The sequence below is a fragment of the Cherax quadricarinatus genome, chromosome 50, assembly GCF_038502225.1.
Source record: "Cherax quadricarinatus isolate ZL_2023a chromosome 50, ASM3850222v1, whole genome shotgun sequence".
In the NCBI taxonomy this organism is placed as follows: domain Eukaryota; kingdom Metazoa; phylum Arthropoda; class Malacostraca; order Decapoda; family Parastacidae; genus Cherax; species Cherax quadricarinatus.
Genome location: NC_091341.1, coordinates 1,646,164 through 1,663,011, shown reverse-complemented (window position 1 = coordinate 1,663,011; position 16,848 = coordinate 1,646,164). Strand labels below are relative to the sequence as shown.

The 16,848-nt window shown below is 40.9% G+C and overlaps 2 protein-coding genes across 2 annotated transcripts in view; one reads left to right on the top strand and one right to left on the bottom strand.

Annotated features, from left to right (window-relative positions):
- Window positions 1–16,848, top strand: part of LOC128695358 (succinate dehydrogenase assembly factor 4, mitochondrial) — a 78,485-nt gene that overhangs the window by 44,068 nt on the left and 17,569 nt on the right. The window lies entirely within an intron of this gene.
- Window positions 2,851–16,848, bottom strand: part of LOC128695357 (uncharacterized) — a 31,569-nt gene continuing 17,571 nt past the window's right edge. Inside the window, exon 3 of the mRNA XM_070095379.1 lies at window positions 2,851–16,290. Within this exon, the coding sequence (XP_069951480.1) occupies window positions 15,274–16,290 (1,017 nt within the window). The 3' untranslated portion in view covers window positions 2,851–15,273. The remainder of the gene's footprint in view (window positions 16,291–16,848) is intronic.

Sequence of the window (16,848 nt, the reverse complement as noted above, 5' to 3'; positions counted from 1 at the left end):
TATTTGTTATAATATAAATTGTATGAATCATATCTATTCCCTAAAGCGTCTAAATACAATTTTAAATCATCAGTATTCAAAGTTTCTTGATTCATTACTTCCAAACACTTATTGTATGCTTTTGTTACATGACCTTTTCTAGCCTGCAATGATGATTTTTTTGCTCTAACTTCTATATGTTTGTCTTCTACATTAATTTCCTCATTTTCACCCATGGTGCAATGTATTAAATTCAACTTAATTAATAACACTGATTATGTACTTAATTATGCACTTCATAAAGGTAAATATTACAACTTACCTTTGAAGAAATCCTAGCTACACTTGAGCTTAGCAATTACATGTAAGAAAATTATAATATAAACTTTAAATATACATTAATAATTTTAGTTACACTTGAGCTTAGTAATTACACATGTAAGAAAATTATAATATAAATTTTAAATACACATTAATAATGTTAGCTACACTTCAGCATAGTAATTACACATACACTAATATAAATCTTGGTCAGGCTTGGCTTAACAAAATTAATACTATACAAATACACTAATATAAATCTTTGCCAGAATTTGGCATAGCAAAATTAATATTATACACATTAATATAATCCTAGCCAGGCTTAGCTTAGCAAAATTAATATTGTAATAATTATAATCCACTACACATTAAGTAAATTTGTGAACTTAACATCCACCTTCTTCTCTCATTAAACATATAATTACTAAGTAATTAATTCACTAATTAATGACTTCACTAATTACATCTGGTTCAAAGGACCAATGGGCAACTAATTTGTGGAAAATTACATTTACCTGGATGAATCTCATTAGATACATACAAGTAAATGGTAACAAAGATAATAATTATTTATCAAAGTTACAGAGACAAGTAGGAATTTTTAGGACACCTAGGTCGCAGAAAATGTCCCCCTTCAATACCTACCATAATCTATCTCCCCACAAGTTGATCTAGACCTATATTAATTGAAAATGAAATGTACATCACCAGGAATTCTGGTAAAATTTAATATAAATTTGTGGACTGTATATTAAAATTAATAAATGATTATATATACACATATAACAGAAGGAGAATTTATAATCATAACACTCACCAATTGGTCTGGAGATTACTGTGTGTCATGTACAGAACCCCCTCTCTACCTAAATTTATGATGATAATACTGGCCAGAATTACAAACATAATTTAGATAGCTTATCTGAGGTTCCTGGAGCTGTCCTGTCCATCTGCTTAATGCTCAAATTATGCAGGACTGCACATCCAACAATTTCAGCTCCTATTTGAGAGGTTTTAAGCCCAGTATAACCCCTAGAGCAACAAAAATTATACACCTTACATTAACATGCTTGTATCACATTAAAAAAGACAACGGCGTCTCTCCCTCCACCTCAGCGCAGGCGCAGAGCTTCCCTCTCGATTCTCTTCTTTTAAAAATACACTTTAGAACAATAGTAATGAATTAATCAGGTTTATTTACACAGTATAATTTTGGGGAAATTATTTTCCACAGAATCTAAAGATTTAAGATTTGTCATTCACCAGTCCCATTCCTATTTAGATGTTTACAGGCTGCAGTGAGCATAAGAAATGTTGGGCCTCTCTGCTTTTGCACTGAAAGAAGGTGTCAGGCTCTCTACCTTGTGGTAGAGTGACATAAAATGTCATCCTTTCCTTCATATTAGTGGATGATGGTGCCAACTACAAAGATGGAAAATATCTAGTAAGGATATACATGTACTAGTGGGTATTGTAACTTTTTATTTTTAAAATTCTTGTTGAAGTTGTTAACAAATATTTATATTTTATCTGAAACGTCCTGATACTGCTGTAAATCATGTGTGTGTGTGTGTGTGTGTGTGTATATATATATATATATATATGTATATATATATATATATATATATATATATATATATATATATATATATATATATATATATATATATATGTATATATATATACACAATATATTTATATAATATGTAAGTACCTATGTATAAATAAGTAATGAATGATTTCCTGTGTACAGTACTTGTTTTTTTATATCCATTTTTATGTCGTTAACAATGAATATTAAGGAATAGGATACTAAAGTTTAACTTAACAGTATGTCAAGGGCAAAATACCAGGATATTGAAACTCCATAATTTATTCCTGAGAACAGGTTCTTAGGTAAAAGATTACACAATACATAAACATTATATTTGTTATTATGCAGTACTCTACTATTAGCATTTTTTTTTTTAACAAGTTGGCTGTCTCCCACTGAGGCAGGGTGACCCAAAAAGAAAGAAAATCCCCACAAAGAAAACACTTTCATCATCATTCAACACTTTCACCTCACACGCATAATCACTGTTTTTGCAGAGGTGCTCAGAATACAACAGCGTAGAAGCATATACGTATAAAGATACACAACATATCCTTCCAAACTGCATGTATTTCATTAATACGTATATAAGTAAGTAAGTAAGTTTATTTAGGTATACACAAATACAGTTACATAGAATTATCATACATAGCAGCATATGTGTAGAGAACCTAGGATAACCCAAAAAAGTCAGACAGAGTGACTTATTTCCATTGGATAATGAGGATAATGTAGATTTATACTCTAATAAAGTGAGTGTTAATGTGCAAGGATATGTTTAGGTTTATGTACAGCAAGATGGCACCTTAGAACAATTCTAGTGATGTTGAGGGTGCCAAAAATAGAATACCAGTAAATGTAAATATTTAATGGTATTGTAGGAAGTGGGAAGGGCAGGGAATGCACTCTGAAGGAGGGGTGGGAATAGTGCAGTCAAGTAAGTGATCTGATATGTATGTATGTATGTGTGTGTGTGTGTGTGTGTGTGTGTGTGTGTGTGTGTGTGTGTGTGTGTGTGTGTGTGTGTGTGTGTGTGTGTGTGTACTCACCTAGTTGAGGTTGCAGGGGCCGAGTCCAAGCTCCTGGCCCCGCCTCTTCACTGGTCGCTACTAGGTCACTCTCCCTGAACCGTGAGCTTTATCATACCTCTGCTTAAAGCTATGTATGGATCCTGCCTCCACTACATTGCTTCCCAAACTATTCCACTTCCTGACTACTCTGTGGCTGAAGAAATACTTCCTAACATCCCTGTAATTCATCTGTGTCTTCAACTTCCAACTGTGTCCCCTTGTTACTGTGTCCAATCTCTGGAACATCCTGTTTTTGTCCACCTTGTCAATTCCTCTCAGTATTTTGTATGTCGTTATCATGTCCCCCATATCTCTCCTATCCTCCAATGTCGTCAGGTTGATTTCCCTTAACCTCTCCTCGTAGGACATACCTCTTAGCTCTGGGACTAGTCTTGTTGCAAACCTTTGCATTTTCTCTAGTTTCTTTACGTGTTTGGCTAGGTGTGGGTTCCAAACTGGTGCCGCATACTCCAATATGGGCCTAATGTACACAGTGTACAGGGTCCTGAACGATTCCTTATTAAGATGTCGGAATGCTGTTCTGAGGTTTGCTAGTCGCTCATGTGCTGCAGCAGTTATTTGGTTGATGTGTGCTTCAGGATATGTGCCTGGTATTATACTCACCCCAAGATCTTTTTCCTTGAGTGAGGTTTGTAGTCTCTGGCCCCCTAGACTGTACTCCGTCTGCAGTCTTCTTTGCCCTTCCCCAATCTTCATGACTTTGCCTCTTGGTGGGATTGAACTCCAGGAGCCAGTTGCTGGACCAGGTCTGCAGACTGTCCAGATCCCTTTGTAGTTCTGCCTGGTCTTCGATCGAATGAATTCTTCTCATCAACTTCACGTCATCTGCAAAGAGGGACGCCTCAGAGTCTATTCCTTCCATCATGTCATTCACAAATACCAGAAACAGCACTGGTCCTAGGACTGACCCCTGTGGGACCCCGCTGGTCACAGGTGCCCACTCTGACACCTCGCCACGTACCATGACTCGCTGCTGTCTTCCTGACAAGTATTCCCTGATCCATTGTAGTGCCTTCCCTGTTATCCCTCCTTGATCCTCCAGTTTTTGCACTAATCTCTTGTGTGGAACTGTGTCAAACGCCTTCTTGCAGTCCAAGAAAATGCAATCCACCCACCCCTCTCTCTCTTGTCTTACTGCTGTCACCATGTCATAGAACTCCAGTAGGTTTGTGACACAGGATTTCCCGTCCCTGAAACCATGTTGGCTGCTGTTGATGAGATCATTCCTTTCTAGGTGTTCCACCACTCTTCTGATAATCTTCTCCATGAATTTGCATACTATACATGTCAGTGACACTGGTCTGTAGTTTAGTGCTTCATGTCTGTCTCCTTTTTTAAAGACTGGGACTTCATTTGCTGTCTTCCATGCCTCAGGCAATCTTCCTGTTTTGATAGATGTATTGAATATTTTTGTTAGGGGTACACATAGTGCCTCTGCTCCCTCTCTCAGGACCCATGGAGAGATGTTATCTGGCCCCATTGCCTTTGAGGTATCTAGCTCACTCAGAAGCCTCTTCACTTCTTCCTCAGTTGTGTGTACTGTGTCCAGTACTTGGTGGTGTGCCCCACCTCTCCGTCTTTCTGGAGCCCCTTCTGTCTCCTCTGTGAACACTTCTTTGAATCTCTTGTTGAGTTCCTCACATACTTCATGGTCATTTCCTGTTGTCTCTCCTCCTTCCTTCCTTAGCCTGATTACCTGGTCCTTGACTGTTGTTTTCCTCCTGATGTGGCTGTATAACAGTTTCGGGTCAGATTTGGCTTTCGCTGCTATGTTGTTTTCATATTGTCGTTGGGCCTCACTTCTTATCTGTGCATATTCGTTTCTGGCTCTACGACTGCTCTCCTTATTCTCCTGGGTCCTTTGCCTTCTATATTTCTTTCATTCCCTAGCACACTTGGTTTTTGCCTCCCTGCACCTTTGGGTGAACCATGGGCTCATCCTGGCTTTTTCATTATTCCTGTTACCCTTGGGTACAAACCTTTCCTCAGCCTCCTTGCACATTGTTGCTACATATTCCATCATCTCATTAACTGGCTTCCCTGCCAGTTCTCTGTCCCACTGAACCCCGTTCAGGAAGTTCCTCATTCCCGTGTAGTCCCCTTTCTTGTAGTTTGGCTTCATTCGTCCTGGCCTTCCTGCTTCCCCCTCCACTTGTAGCTCTACTGTGTATTCAAAGCTTAAAACCACATGATCGCTGGCCCCAAGGGGTCTTTCATATGTGATGTCCTCAATATCTGCACTACTCAAGGTGAATACTAAGTCCAGTCTTGTTGGTTCATCCTCTCCTCTCTCTCTCTTGTAGTGTCCCTTAAGTGTTGGTACATGAAGTTTTCCAGTACCACCTCCATCATCTTAGCCCTCCATGTATCTTGGCCCCCATGTGGCTCCAAGTTCTCCCAATCAATCTCCTTGTGGTTAAAGTCACCCATGATCAGGAGCTTTGCCCTGCATGCATGAGCTCTTCTGGCCACTGCAGCCAGTGTGTCAACCATCGCTCTTTTGCTCTCGTCATACTCTTGCCTTGGCCTCCTGCTGTTCTGTGGTAGGGTATACATCACTGCAATTACCACCTTGGGACCTCCAGAGTGAAGTGTTCCCGCTATGTAATCACTTGCTTCTCCGCTGTCTCCTCATCAAAATTCCATCGGTTTTTGATCAGCAGTGCCACTCCTCCACCCCCCCTGTTCCCTCTGTCTTTCCTCAGGATCTGGTATCCCATTGGAAAGATGGCATCTGTTATCATACCTGTAAGCTTGGTTTCTGTGAGAGCTATGATGTCCGGTGATGACTCTTTGACTCTTTCGTGCCACTCCTTCCACTTATTTGTTATTCCATCAGCGTTTGTGTACCATACCTTCAGTTTCCTTTCCAACACTGTGGTTTGGGGGGCCTGTGAGGGTGGGAGACCTGGTAGCATACTGTGGGATTCTATAGCTGGGTGTTGGGTGGAAACTGTGGGTATGGATTGTAGTTTGTGTTGGGATGGTGTGATAGGTTGTGGGGTTCTGAGGATAGTTGTGTGTGTGCTTGCCCTTGCTGCTCTGTTCTGCTGTGACTGACCTATGCTGGTTCCATCCTTGTCTCCTCTCCTAGCTCCTTTCGCTTTTTTGTCCTCTCCCTCAACTGCTGTCGTTCTGTTTGTGTTCTGTCTCTGTCTAGGAACACCTTCTTGTACTCTTCCGAGTATTTCAACCACGGTTTCTCTTGGAGGATCCTGTTCCGCACTGTTTCTGTCCTGAGAATCAGCTTGATCGGTCATTTTCTCCCCTTCAAGTACCCCCCTATTCTCTGAAAATTTACAATCTCGTCCATGTCTTCTTCACATATTTCCATGATGATTGTCTCAGTCTCCTTTCTTTCTTCCTGCCATCTTTCAGTGTGTGTCCTTTCCTCTCTCTCCTGAAGCCCATGGATAAACACTGATTTTGCCCTTTCCTCCTCCTATTGCTTCTCCCTCTGTGACTTTGGATCCTGTCTGTATGTGGTCATTTTCTCCCTTGATTTTTCTAGTGGCTCTTGGTAGCATGGTTGTGCCTCTGCATTCGACCTATCACCCTCTATCTGCACCCAGCTGCTCTTCCCTTTCACTCCTTGGCCCTTCTTGGCAGGCTGATATGACCTTAGCATAATTCATATCTCCTTCCTTCCTGTTTGGCCTCTCAGCTTCATATGCTGTGTCTTCTCTGGTCACTGCCCCTGTAACTCGCTTCAGCCTGTTTACCTCAACCTCTAGGACCCTTATCCTGGCTACTGCAGTTTCGACTTGTGCCTCCCAATTCTTCGTCTCCTTCTCCAACCTCTTTCCCAATTTTGCAGAGCTCTTTCTCCATTTTTTTCAGAAAGCTCTCCTAATTTTCTCTCCCACTCTTGTTCCATCCTTTTCCACTGCTCCTCCATCCACTCCTCCCTACCAGAACCATTCTCATCTGATCCCTGGTTCCTGCAAGAGAGAGAGAGAGAGAGAGAGAGAGAGAGAGAGAGAGAGAGAGAGAGAGAGAGTGAGAGTGAGAGAGTGAGAGTGAGAGTGAGAGAGAGAGTGAGAGTGAGAGTGAGAGTGAGTGAGTGAGTGAGTGAGTGAGTGTGTGTGTGTGTGTGTGTGTGTGTGTGTGTGTGTGTGTGTGTGTGTGTGTGTGTGTGAGTGTACTCACCTAGTTGTACTCACCTAGTTGAGGTTGCGGGGGTCGAGTCCGAGCTCCTGGCCCCGCCTCTTCACTGATCGCTACTAGGTCACTCTCCCTGAGCCGTGAGCTTTATCGTACCTCTGCTTAAAGCTATGTATGGATCCTGCCTCCACTACATCGCTTCCCAAACTATTCCACTTACTGACTACTCTGTGGCTGAAGAAATACTTCCTAACATCCCTGTGATTCATCTGTGTCTTTAGCTTCCAACTGTGTCCCCTTGTTACTGTGTCCAATCTCTGGAACATCCTGTTTTTGTCCACCTTGTCAATTCCTCTCAGTATTTTGTATGTCGTTATCATGTCCCCCCTATCTCTCCTGTCCTCCAGTGTCGTCAGGTTGATTTCCCTTAACCTCTCCTCGTAGGACATACCTCTTAGCTCTGGGACTAGTCTTGTTGCAAACCTTTGCACTTTCTCTAGTTTCTTTACGTGCTTGGCTAGGTGTGGGTTCCAAACTGGTGCCGCATACTCCAATATGGGCCTAACGTATACGGTGTACAGGGTCCTGAACGATTCCTTATTAAGATGTCGGAATGCTGTTCTGAGGTTTGCTAGGCGCCCATATGCTGCAGCAGTTATTTGGTTGATGTGCGCTTCAGGAGATGTGCCTGGTGTTATACTCACCCCAAGATCTTTTTCCTTGAGTGAGGTTTGTAGTCTCTGACCCCCTAGACTGTACTCCGTCTGCGGCCTTCTTTGCCCTTCCCCAATCTTCATGACTTTGCACTTGGTGGGATTGAACTCCAGGAGCCAATTGCTGGACCAGTTCTGCAGCCTGTCCAGATCCCTTTGTAGTTCTGCCTGGTCTTCGATCGAGTGTATTCTTCTCATCAACTTCACGTCATCTGCAAACAGGGACACCTCAGAGTCTATTCCTTCCGTCATGTCGTTCACAAATACCAGAAACAGCACTGGTCCTAGGACTGACCCCTGCGGGACCCCGCTGGTCACAGGTGCCCACTCTGACACCTCGCCACGTACCATGACTCGCTGCTGTCTTCCTGACAAGTATTCCCTGATCCATTGTAGTGCCTTCCCTGTTATCCCTGCTTGGTCCTCCAGTTTTTGCACCAATCTCTTGTGTGGAACTGTGTCAAACGCCTTCTTGCAGTCCAAGAAAATGCAATCCACCCACCCCTCTCTCTCTTGTCTTACTGCTGTCACCATGTCATAGAACTCCAGTAGGTTTGTGACACAGGATTTCCCGTCCCTGAAACCATGCTGGCTGCTGTTGATGAGATCATTCCTTTCTAGGTGTGTGTGTGTGTGTGTGTGTGTGTGTGTGTGTGCATGCATGTGTGTGCATGTGTGTGTGTATGTGTGTGTGCATGCATGTGTGTGTGTGCAATATGTGTGTAATCACCTATTTGTGGTTGCAGGGGTCGAGTCATAGCTCCTGGCAGCCCTGCCTCTTCACTGGGTCCTCTCCCTGCTCCATGAGCTTTATCAAACCTTGTCGTAAAACTATGTATGGTTCCTGCCTCCACTACATCGCTTGCCAGACTATTCTACTTCCTGACAACTCTGTGACTAAAGAAATACTTCTTAACATCTCTTTGAATCATCTGAGTCTTCAACTTCCAATTATGGCCCCTTGTTTCTGTGTCCCATCTCTGGAACATCCTGTCTCTGTCCACCTTGTCAATTCCTCGCAATAGTTTATATGTCGTTATTATGTCTCCTCTAACCCTCCTGTCCTCCAGTATCAGGCCAATTTCCCTGCGTGTGTGTTTGTACTCACCTAATTGTGGTTGCAGGGGTCGAGACTCAGCTCCTGGCCCTGCCTCTTCACTGCTACTGGGTCCTCCCTCTTCCTGCTCCATGAGCTTTATCATACCTTGTCTTAAAACTATGTATGGTTCCTGCCTCCACTACATCGCTTGTCAGGCTATTCCACTTCCTGACAACTCTATTCAATTCAAGTTTATTCTCTATAAGGGTTACAATGTGGGGTTTACAGGTTTTGGGTATTTTGTGGTTTACATGTTACAAAATACTAATTACAGAGGGGGCCACTAGGACACCTAGCATGGCTAGGCATTTCGAGCAGACTTAGATTAATTCTTAACATTAAATCCTTACAGATTATGGTCTTAAGGCTAAGTGACTCATCATAATTTGAGAGTTTAGCAATGTGAATGCTTTTGTTTTGGCACAATACAAGGTGTCTATATTTGAGTATCATAGGCAAACTTATGACTAGTTAGGATTTATTATTTTAAGATTAAGATTAGTATTTCTGGGTTTATAGTCAGTGGGTGAGTGAGTGTAATTTTGAACCACCAGGTGGTTATCATGTAGTTAGTTGTCGGGGTGGATCAGGGAGATAAGATGTTTTCTAACTGTAGTTTTGAAAGTGATGAATGTGTCTGCAGTTCTAGAGTTTTCAGGTAGGGTGTTCAAGATTTTAGGTCCTTTGAAATACTTCTTAACATCTCTTTGACTCATTTGAGTCTTCAACTTTCAGTTGTGACCCCTTGATTCTGTGTCCCATCTCTGGAACATCCTGTCTCTGTCAACCTTATCTATTCCATGAAGTATTTTGTATGTCGTTGTCATGTCTCCCCTGACCCTCCTGTTCTCCTATGTCGTCAGACCGATTTTCCTGAACCTTTCTTCATAGGACATTCCCCTTAGCTCTGGAACTAGCCTTGTTGCAAACCTTTGCACTTTATCTAATTTCCTGACATGCTTGACCAGGTGTGGGTTCCAAACTGGTGCTGCATACTCCAGTATGGGCCTGACGTAGACAGTGTACAGAGTCTTGAATGATTTCTTACTGAGGTATCGGAATGCTATTCTCAGGCTTGCCAGGCACCCATATGCCGCAGCAATTATCTGGTTAATGTGTGCTTCCAGAGACATGCTCGGTATTATACTCACCCCCAGATCTTTCTCCTTCAGTGAGGTTTGCGGTCTTTGGCCACCTAGCCTATACTCTGTCTGCGGTTTTCTTTGCCCTTCCCCAATCTTCATGACTTTGCATTTGGCGGGGTTAAATTCTGGGAGCCAGTTGCTGGACCATGTGTCCAGCCTGTCCATGTCTCTTTGTAGACCTGTCTCATCTGCATCTGATTTAATTCTCCTTATTAACTTCACATCATCTGCAAACAGGGACACTTATGAGTCTATCCCTTCCATCATGTCATTCACATATACCAAGAAAAGCACTGGTCCCAGGACTGACCCCTGTGGGACCCTGCTAGTCACATTCTCCCACTCTGATACCTCATCACGTACCATGACTCGCTGTTGCCTCCCTGTCAGGTATTCTCTGATTCATTGCAGTGCCCTTCCTATCATAGATGCCTGATCCCCTAGCTTCTGCACTAATCTCTTGTGAGGAACTGTGTCGAAGGCCTTCTTACAGTCCAAGAAAATGCAATCAACCGACCAATCACTCTCATGCCTTACTTCAGTTACCATGTCATAAAACTCCAGTAGGTTTGTGACACAGGATTTGCCTTCCATAAATCTGTGCTGGCTGTCATTTATAACCTTGCTCCATTCCAGGTGCTCCACCGCTCTCCTCCTGATAATCTTCTCCATGACTTTGCATACTATACACGTCAGTGACACTGGTCTATAGTTTAGTGCCTCATTTCTGTCTCCTTTCTTAAAGATGGGTACTACATTTGCCATCTTCCATACCTCAGATAGTTGCCCGGTTTCAAGGGATGTGTTGAAGATTGTGGTTAGTGGCACACACAGCGTCTCTGCTCCTTCTCTAAGGACCCACAGAGATATGTTGTCCAGTCCCACCACCTTTGAGGTATCAAGATCACTTAGCTTCTTCACCGCCTCCTCGGTTGTGTGTATTTCATCCAACACTTGTTGGTATATTCCTTGTTGGTGTACCCCCTCTGTTTTGTCTTCCCAGTGTTCCTTCTGCCTCCACTGTAAATACTTCCTTAAATCTCTTGTTGAGCTCCTCACATACTCCTTGGTTGTTTCTTGTGAGCTCCCCACCTTCTTTCCTCAGCCTGATTACTTGGTCCTTGACTGTTGTCTTCCTCCTGATGTGACTATTAAGCAGTTTCAGGTCAGACTTGACTTTAGATGCTATGTCGTTTTTGTACTTCCGCTGGGCCTCCCTCCTTATCTGTGCATACTTGTTTCTGGCTCGTCGACTAATCTCTTTATTTTCCTGGGTCCTTTGCCTTCTGTACTTTTTCCATTCTTTAGCGCACTTAATTATTGTCTCCCTACACCTTCGGGTAAACCAAGGGCTCATTCTGGTCTTCCCATTATTTGTTACCCTTGGGAACAAACCTTTCTTCTGCCTCCCTGTATTTTGTTGTTACATAGTCCATCATTTTGTTTACTGACTTTCCTACCAACTCTCTTTCCCACTGAACCTCCTGCAGGGAGGTCCTCATACCTGTGTAGTCCCCTCTCCACTTGTAGCTCTACAATGTATTCAAAGCTCAGAACCATGTGGTCACTAGCTCCAAGGGGCCTTTCATATGTGATATCCTTAATGTCTGAGCTATTCAGGGTGAACACAAGGTCCAGTCTTGCTGGTTCATCCTCCCCTCTCTCTCTGATAGTGTCCCTAACATGTTGGTGCATGAGGTTTTCCAGTACCACATCCATCATCTTGGCTCTCCATGTTTCGGGACCCCCCACATGTGTGTGTGTGTGTGTGTGTGTGCATGTGCACGTGTGGTCACCTATTTAATTGTGTGTCTGTGTTTCTGTGTCTGTCTTCTAGCCACAGTAACATGATAATTAAACAGTCCCCCTCTTGTGGGTCACTAAACATACATTGAAGCATCAGTTCACATGTATCTGAATTGGTGGATGTTTCTAGTTTTTTAGGGAATTATTGATTTTTTCTTAGTACAAACATACAGCATTTGGCTTATTTTAAAGAATATATTTTTATGTTACATAATAAGAAAAGAAATTTTGTTTAACACATTTCTGTGGCATACATTTGCCATTAACTTTTTCACTGTTGCTCTCATAGATCTATGTTATTGAAGCCAGTGTCACTCATGTAGTTTTACATTTTAAGCACAGCATCCTCAAATATGCTGTGAGCAGTAAATTTTGGCCTAGACATGAAAGAATGGGTCTGTGCAGTGAGTGTGCACAGTATAAAAAAATCATGCCTGACATTTCTAGAATGGTGGTGTGTGTGTGTATGACTGATCAGTTAATTATCCACTCAGATCATTAATGGAATCCAATCCAAGAACCTGTCTTCCCATCCCTGGATAACATAGGATTCCTTAACTCTGTCTAGACAGGGCAATTTGTATGCCCAGGTGTGGTCATATATCTGGTATTCTGAAGTTTCAGTGAATGGACCTTCCATGTAGGCAGTTACTCATTAACATAACTATAAATGCACATTTAATAGTACTGGCAGTGAGTACTTACTGCCTGATGTGTGTCGGCTATTAAATCTCATTAGAAACACAGTGATATACATATGAGTCACTTTTTACACCCAGACTAGCGAGACAGGATAATCATCTTTTCTGTATTTGTACATGTGTGTGCCTCCACGTTTGTAATGTGACAAGTGAAGGCTAGTGTTCCTTACTGTACAAGCCTAGTGGTATAACAAGTGAAAGGGTAAGTTGCCCTCTCTTAAGCTAGGCTTGTTCTGTGATAAACCCAGTGTTACGAGTCGAGGTTCAGTCGCCTCCACCATACACAGATTTTTTTGTGATTGGTCAAGAGTGGTGTGGGTAGGCTGTGAGCTGCCCTTGGTTGTGGCACTGTGCTGTAATGTATAATCTTGTAGCTAAGTTAATGTAATGCTAGGTCACTTAGTATGTAGTCTAACTTAAGTACTAATAAGAGAGATAGAGTAGGAGTCTGTTAATAAAAGACTATACATATACATGTAGTTAAATTAATCATACAAATAAGGTTGTACGAATTTTAGGTGTGGCAAACATGTATGCTTACATAACATGTTACAAGCCTCTTTGGGGCACTACTCTCTCACAGCATCTTACATCCCCCCTTCCTCCCAAACTATCTTCCTTCTCAAGATTTAAGGAGAATAACAATTTTCAATTAAGGTACTGCTGATTTCCTGCACCACATGGTGCATAATGAGTAAAAGCAAACCTCTGATGTTTGGTATTATTTGATAGAATGGAAGACACTAGTGAAATAGAAATGATTTTTGGTTTGTTTCAGGACTGGATGTAGCTTGAAATATGGCTCAAAGTAGTGGAAATATTAAAATTTTTTGGTGATTTTCCTTAGGAAGGGTAGGGCCTCTCAAGTCTGTTTTATGGGTTTTTACTAGGTTTGCTTCAGTTTTTGAGATTTCTTAAACTATGACCAATCATTCTGGGTTATGTTTTATTATCTGAGAAATAGGATAAATCTTTGATTTTTTGTGTGATGATAGATTCATAAATATAGGAGAGAAGATATGGTAGGTTGCTTTACAGGTTAGAATGCCTTCAGTATGATTTTTGGATTGTTTTTAAATTTGAATTTGTTAAATTTTATGTAAAATTGGCCAATTACCCACTTCTCTGCACTTTATAAAATAGTTCTTATAATTGAAGGGAGAGTTTCTTGCACTTGTGCCTGGCCTGCCATCTTTACCCACTGTGTAATTCCGTAAGTTTTCCCTTAAATTCTGCATTTTTAGTGTCATTACCTTCTGAAAAAGATTTTCTACTATTTCAGAAGAAAAACTATTTTACTTTCTGAAAAATTGCAACATTGTCAGGATTTTTAATTTCAAGGATTATGACTGTGAAAGGGCTAAGCAGGTAATGGCTGTATCATTAACATGATATTAAAACTAATATTGAATAGAAAGTAATTAAATTACTAAAATCTTCCATATTAAAGTGATTTATGCCTAATTTTCAATTTCTCCAGAAAGAACGATAGCTTATGAATATACACACTCCATTTAAAATAAAAAATACTCCAAAAGTAATTAACCCTTTGAGGGTCGACAGGCCCTCTCCGAAACTCGTTCTCAGGGTCGGCCAAATTTAAAAAAAAAAAAAAAATTATTTTCTCTTATGAAAAGATAGAGAATCTTTTCCCGATCATAAAGACACCAAAAGTTTGAAATTTGATAGAAAACTTACGGAATTATGCTCTCGCAAAGTTAGCGGTCTCGGCGATGTTTACGCATCGGCGATTTTGCCCACTTTGAGCCCCATTTTCGGCCAATTTCACTGTACTAGTCGACAAAAAACATGAATATTTCGCTAGAACTCCATTTTTTCTATCGAATGGGTGCTAGAAACCACTCATTTATGAAATTCAACTATCCAGTACAGTGGTCAGAATTTAGCAATTTTGCCAATTTCACACAAATTTCAAAAGATGCCAATTTCCGAATAGGGTCCAGAATAAACAAGAAAGACATTCCTGGCACTAAAATGACATTTCCTCTAGTCATTAGTCACGTCTCAAGGCCCCTCTTATATTCTTTTGCTTTCCACTTTGAATTTTTATTTTCACAAAAAATATAAGATTTACTGTTATGCAGACTACTGCATTAGTGTAAAAAATGGTATAAATATTATTGGTGCACTTGTGAAAGAATATTAGACTCACCAGTTGACGTGTATTGCACGCTTGGCACGATTTGTTTACTTTTGAAGTTTGGTAAAAATCGAACATTTCTGCTACTTTGAGCTCAATTTCAAGGTACCTTTCATTGTAAAACCAGTCAAAATCATCTCAATTTCTGTAATATGTCTTCCATTCTATAAAATGAGACCAAGAAAACTAGAATACAACAATAAATACCATACGAAAATACACTGCAAAGTCGCTGATTTATTAAAAAAAAATGGTCAAAGTTTTTTTTTCTCATTATGCACTGTGTGCTGCAGGATTTTTTTTAGACTGTGCACACTGACCACATAGACCCATTCTTTCATATGAAGGCCTACCAGCTTTCTCCCACTAGATTTGAGGCCGCTAGAATTTATGAGTACTAGTACGTCAAAAACCCCTACGCGTAAGACGTACTAGTACGACGAAAACCCTCAAAGGGTTAATGTGCAGCTGCAATATTTTTTCTAAAATGAGGTGCAATAAAAGCAAGATAAGTTGTAAACAGGATGAAAGTGGAATACTTCTTTGTAGTACTGTAACATTAAGCATCTTTATCATTCATTCTCTGTCGTGTATTAGTGTAAAATGGAGCTGTGGTTTCTCTGTTAAAGTAGCAAGTAGAATCAGAGTAGTTTACCCCTCTTTCTCTGCTAATACCCTTGCCACGGATACCCTCTTCCACCCCTTGCCTATAGTATCTGCTCTTGAGTGCTGGGAACCAGTTAGTGCAGTTGAAAATAATGATGAGGGCCTCTGCTATAGCCAGTAGTGTGGGAAGAATCCATATAAAGTGGGATAAGTGGCTACAGTGAAAGGATGGCAAATGTTCATTGGGTGAAAGTTGTGGGAGTGCCTCCCGGTGCCGGGACATTACCTTGGGCACAGTGGAACCAGAGATTTTAGATACATCTTGTAGCCCATTGGATACTTCATTAATATTAGCATTTTGTGATTCAGTCGCTGTTACCTTACCATTGATATCCTTAAGTCCAGCAAATGTTACTTTACCATACACATCTTTTATGGATAAGGTGGATTTTGGACCGAGTGTTATTGCTTGATCAAGTGAGGACTTGATATTACTAATCCATATATTTGCAGATGCTTCCAGCACATGTATACTGTTCTTACCTAATGTATTAATGGTTACATTTCTCATCAATAATTGTGATTTACTATCCAATTTCAAGCTTGTTAAGGTATCAATCTTGGAATCTTCAAGTTTAACTGTGACCTTATGTAAAGGTTGAAGAATGTCTAACACTCCCACATTTGAATTTATAATATTAAGAAATTTAAGCTTATTATGACAGACAACTTTCTGTGCTGAGGATCCAGCCAAGTCAAGATGACTGATATAGCCAGGGACTAGGTTAGTGCCTGAGTTTACCAGTTTAAGTGAGAGGTCTTGCTGTAGGCAGTGTATGGTGCTGTTGAAGGTCACCCTGGCTACATTGTAGATAGCCAGATTAACACACCCATTGCTCACCACTACCAGCTCTTGCACGTTGTGCACAAAAATCTTGTTGACCTGATTTACTTCCTCAAGAACTGCAGTCTGTGGAAAATCAATTAAGAAAATACTGTATGTTAATTCTGCATAAAAAAGAATCCAATAACAAAAATGATTATCATTATGAGAGAGAGAGCCTGTTAACAAGGTAATTTATCCAGTACAGTGTAGAAATAAATGCAGAGTTGATTATCAAGGTCTTACTATTTTGACTAAAGTGAAAATGACAATCCTCTTATGTGGAGAGAACCAGCTACAGTAGTTAGTGTACTCTGAATTCTTTCAGATATATTACTTTGTTCAAAGTCAGTAAACCACTCCATGTTGGTTAAATACACTCACATATGCCTGCCTAATGTCCATGCCTTCAGTTTTCAACACTGTCCTTACATCACTGCTCTTCAAATACATTGTACAGGGTCTACTCACCCAAGATTTATATACCATTCCAGTGTATCTTGTTCATTTTTTCTACAAGACGATACCTTTTATACTACCCCACAGTCTTCTAATTTCTTCAATCTATATCTGACTGAAATCCAGTTCTTGGGGCACTTTGTATATATCTCTGACTGAAATCCAATTCGTGGGGCACCTTGTATA